At 33.7% G+C, this 4,581-nt stretch overlaps 1 protein-coding gene across 1 annotated transcript; it reads right to left on the bottom strand.

The window, feature by feature from the left end:
* Positions 1–2,841: 2,841 nt before the first annotated feature.
* On the bottom strand, positions 2,842–4,377 carry LOC145332221 (uncharacterized). The gene is made up of 2 exons (XM_080177176.1): positions 4,214–4,377; positions 2,842–3,932 (listed from the first exon to the last, which is right to left on the bottom strand). The coding sequence occupies exons 1-2, from the start codon at positions 4,322–4,324 to the stop codon at positions 3,639–3,641; spliced, it is 405 nt and encodes a 134-aa protein (XP_080033302.1). The 5' UTR covers positions 4,325–4,377; the 3' UTR covers positions 2,842–3,638.
* Positions 4,378–4,581: the final 204 nt, after the last annotated feature.

Genomic DNA, 4,581 nt, shown 5'->3' with positions numbered 1-4,581 from the left:
GTATAATCTAAACAGAGTCAAACGAGTAATACAAACTGTACAAATATACGCATGTCACTGCGTAACCCAATATATACAAAATTGAGTTAAAAGTTAAAATATCTAATACTTCTATGTAAATCACGCAAGCATAAAAACATTATTAGACAACCTATATATAAATGCCTTGAATTGAGATGAACTTGATTAGTTATTAAAGCTTATAACCAATCTACATACAAAAAAAATATGTCAAAAACTTTAATTATAGTTAGAAACCGGAAACGCCCACTCAGGATCTAGCAGTAGCGAAAGTGGGATAATAAATAGATTTTGGAAAAATAAGTTAGTTTATCATAGAACTCCAAGCAGTGAAGACCTTAACTATTAGTGTAAGTGTACCAGTCAGAAAAGTAACTTTTGATTGTGGATATAAGCATCTATTAAATAAACTTAACTGTTTAACAATGTATTCTAAGATAATATTAATAATACTAAGTACGTACTACTATAGTACAACAGCAGACACAATGACAGACTTGATACCCACTCACTATCAAAGTGGAGAATATATAGGCTACACGGCTGTAGCAATTCGATCCATTCAAGTTGATATATCTGTAGACAATACAGCGCCTGAAATAGCAATCTATGATGGCCTGAAGACTCAATTAGACATTAGCTACGATGGACGCACATTCACTTCAGCACAAACTAAACTTATAGGCAAGTTATATACCAAAAAGATTAAGGACTTGCTTAATGAAGTAATAAAACTTATCCGCAACATCAAGGAAGCTATTGAAACAGTAACTCCTTTAATAAGTTCTAACCGCATTGAAGTGACTAATAACGTAAATAAACTTTCTTATAAGCTAGATCATGATAAGTTTGACTTTACACAGTTATTGCTTGCGGAGATAGTACCACAAATTGTAAGTGGTATAATCCTTCATGCCAAAGCAGCTAACTTTGTGCAAACAGCAGAATACTCGTATGTTGATAGCTTGAGCAACTTAGCCATCACGAACTTAGAAGATCTTAAAGCAGACTTGAACTTCAGACTTACTCTAATTCAAGATCTTGCAAAGACAGACATCACAGACTCTATTAAAACTTTTGTAAGGCAAGAACTTAACTTGGACTATACTCATAATCTTGGATTGGAAGTCCAAAGTCGTTTAAGTGGTGGTACCACATCATTCACCACTATCCTATCCATGGAATTAAGTTCTGAGCCAATAAAAATCTACAGATACGCACCAATTCCTTTTGATGAGTGCTATATCGATTCCATTTATTACTTGGATAAAACCAAAAGAGTTTACAGACAATCTTATTATAACGCTTATCTACCGGTTGAAGCTGACCAGTGCCTTAAGGGACTACTTAGCGTTAATGAAACATTGATAACCAAGCACTGCCCTTTGGCAAAACAGACTTATCCCTACGCTCATGTGCAAGATGGAATTGTCTTTACTAGCTTGAGCGAGAATACTAATCGCAGTTTAGAGAATGCATCAATAACTATTACATCCACTCCTTTTATTATAACAGGAGGATCATATAATCTCACATTGGGAGATACGATCGCACAGTTCGCATTAGGATATGACCGACAGACCATGGCACGAACTTTACCATTTGCGTCAGAAGCACTGTGCCCACCAAAACCTAAAGAACCATTGACCATTAGAACTATCTTCGCTCATATAGAAGAAATAGCTATATACGTGTCAATAACAATTATCATGGTTATAATATTAGATAGGATCACTACATTCCTAGTCAGACTCTTGAAAAGAATATTAAGAGTATTTCAGAGGAGCTTGCATATACGCGGTAGAACGCTTGTCCCTCAACGACCAGATGCACATCATCATAACCTAACGGTAATCTACGGCAGGAGAGGTCACCCCGCCGCGACTACCGCTAGTTATCGACCTAGAAACTCAAACAGAATAGTTAGATAAATATACAAGTTAACATGATTCCTATGACTTAACCTCTAATGCATCCAGATGGAAAGACTAACGGACATTCCCAATGATATAAAAGACCTTGCCAAACGGAAAATATAATACTCTCGTAGTTACCTATACAATATTGTACTTGTATTCTTGTACGTTTCTTATAAAAATCTCCACGTTATTATTATATGAGTTATCTAAAAGGGTAATGATAGAAACGGTAAGAAAATAAACCACATATATAGTAACTATGATACCAAAAGAACATAGTAGGTAATATTATTACTCATTTTAATTGTTATAAAATAAGCAAACTTTCAAACTAGGCTAAACGCTTCATAAAGGTAACAATTTAATTCAATTATTATCACTACTAACGTGACAAACAAACAAGTAACGCTTATAGAGTACGCTACGTAATTTTACACAACATATGTTAAACCAATAATTAACAAAGTATGTATGTTACTTAAAAATCTCTATATTTATTTTTTTTTACAAAAGTAGATAATCTTTAGAAAAGGTATAAAAATTTGACAAATATTTCTCTTTGGTGAAAATTATAAAGTTAAGACAATTTCGAAAACAGAATATAAACTTTCATTTAACAAAAATCGTTGGAAAACAAAATTGTGATAATAAGAAAGATTTCTGACAAGTTTTAACAAATTTAGTTAATAATTTTTTTTTGGACTTAAGCTGTATATTGGCACATAAGAAAAAAAATTCCGAGATCATTAAAAATAATTGAGCAATAAATGCAAAAACTTATATATATATATAGGCACACAGCCTATCAACAACTCTACTTGAATTAGGAAAATTCTATTTGATGGAAATAAAAATTTAGATTTAACTTTAATGACAGGCCTAAGAAAATTTTACCCCGAAACTTAAGTTTTACGGCTATTGTAGTAAGAATTAAAGGGATGTAAAGTTCCATAGTTTTGAAGAGGAATGATATATATTCTAAACCTTAATAAGTTAAATAATCTTCCTTAATAAAATTACCCGATCAATGAAACTACTTTAATCGCTCAAATATTAAAATTTACAAACAGTCTTTACATATCTCTCTTATAAGTACTTGAATAAGCATATTTGAATAGCTTTGTCTAATGTCAGTCCTTCAGTCTACTTAGATATTGGTTACAAAAAAAATATATGCTATTTACAGGTCCTCTATATATATCACAGCACAATTAAAATTCACGATTAATGCACAGGGATGGATATAAATGAAAAGATCAGAGAAAAGGTACTGAGGCGCAAGTTCGATTAAATATCTATATACATAACCCTTAAAGCTAACAAGAATGAATAAATTGTGATATAAGGCTGAAATTAAAATTGTAAGTATAATATTGAGGAAAGAAATTTAGTTCAACTATGACGAAGGTGATTGAGATTACACGAAGTTTTAAATTAGGGGAAAGAAAATACAACCTTATACCATTATTTCCTTACATACTAGGTTCCTTACAAGCTAACATGTAATGGTATAACAAAATAACAATGGTGTAAATTATTTGGTCTTGTACAGTATGAAAGTCATAACGTCTAATATTTTACTGAATAGTAATCACTATTTTGACTAGTTACATAGATTAAGAATTTTGTCACACGTGTCTGAGCAGTCTTTGTCTAATAAAATTTACAATGTCTATGACCAAGCTAACATTCGCCACTTCAACGCGTACGCTTAGGGCCGGCAGAACCCCGTCGCCGAGGGACACCTTCAGCATCGGACTCATCTCTGCTGTTATCCGACGAACGCGCAACTGAGGTCAGGCTAGCAGTCTCTGAGGCAGTCTCTGGTGGAAGAGATGGGGTGGGAGTCTCGACTGTAAGACGCAGCCGCTCTAAACCTCCAACCATTCTCTCTGGCAATGGGAACCGAATCTCACTACCCATGGAACCGAACTGGCTGGATGGTATATCGATCTCGAACACGTTCACCAGAGGAAGGGTATTTTCCGCTTCCTAAAATAGGGAAGTAAATATTAGTGAAAATAGAAAATCTTAACAAATAATCAGGGAGAAATATAATAATGCTTACCCATATAGATAATTGAGCAACCTTGATACTTTTAGAAAATTTTTATTAACTCCGCTAAAGTCATGATGCTAACCAATGGAACGGGAATAGCACCATGATTAAAATAACTTATTGTATATACGCATGGCTAAAATCACCAAATTCTTTACCTCAAGTCACGTAGTTTTTGGCGACTAATAATATTAAACGAATGTAGCAAACTTACCGCTGAAAGGTCCGCTGCAGATGGGGAATCAATTCGACTCAAGCATAGGGATGAACTATAGCTGGATCCTTCTGCAGACCCTCCAGAACTGGGTGGGCTAAACCTTAGCATGTTTGTATAGTGTTCCTCCAGATTGACTGAGTTGGTCGCCTAAAATATAATAAATCTTACTAGTTTAATCGCAATGCCAACAAAAGAATCTAGGAAAATCAGGAAATGAGAATGCCTAAAATCCTGTAAAGCTATATGATTAGGTAGCAATTCAACCCACTTTATACTAGAATTAAAATCTTAGATCGGTTCAAAAATGCTTATGCAACCATACATTTTAAGATTAGTATTCTACCAATAAAAGAATTTTAGTTGCA

This window comes from Acartia tonsa, chromosome 11 (genome assembly GCF_053477335.1).
Source record: "Acartia tonsa isolate MP-2025a chromosome 11, ASM5347733v1, whole genome shotgun sequence".
NCBI lineage: Eukaryota > Metazoa > Arthropoda > Copepoda > Calanoida > Acartiidae > Acartia > Acartia tonsa.
Note: the sequence above shows the minus strand (reverse complement) of the source record. Positions and strands in the feature narration are given on the sequence as shown.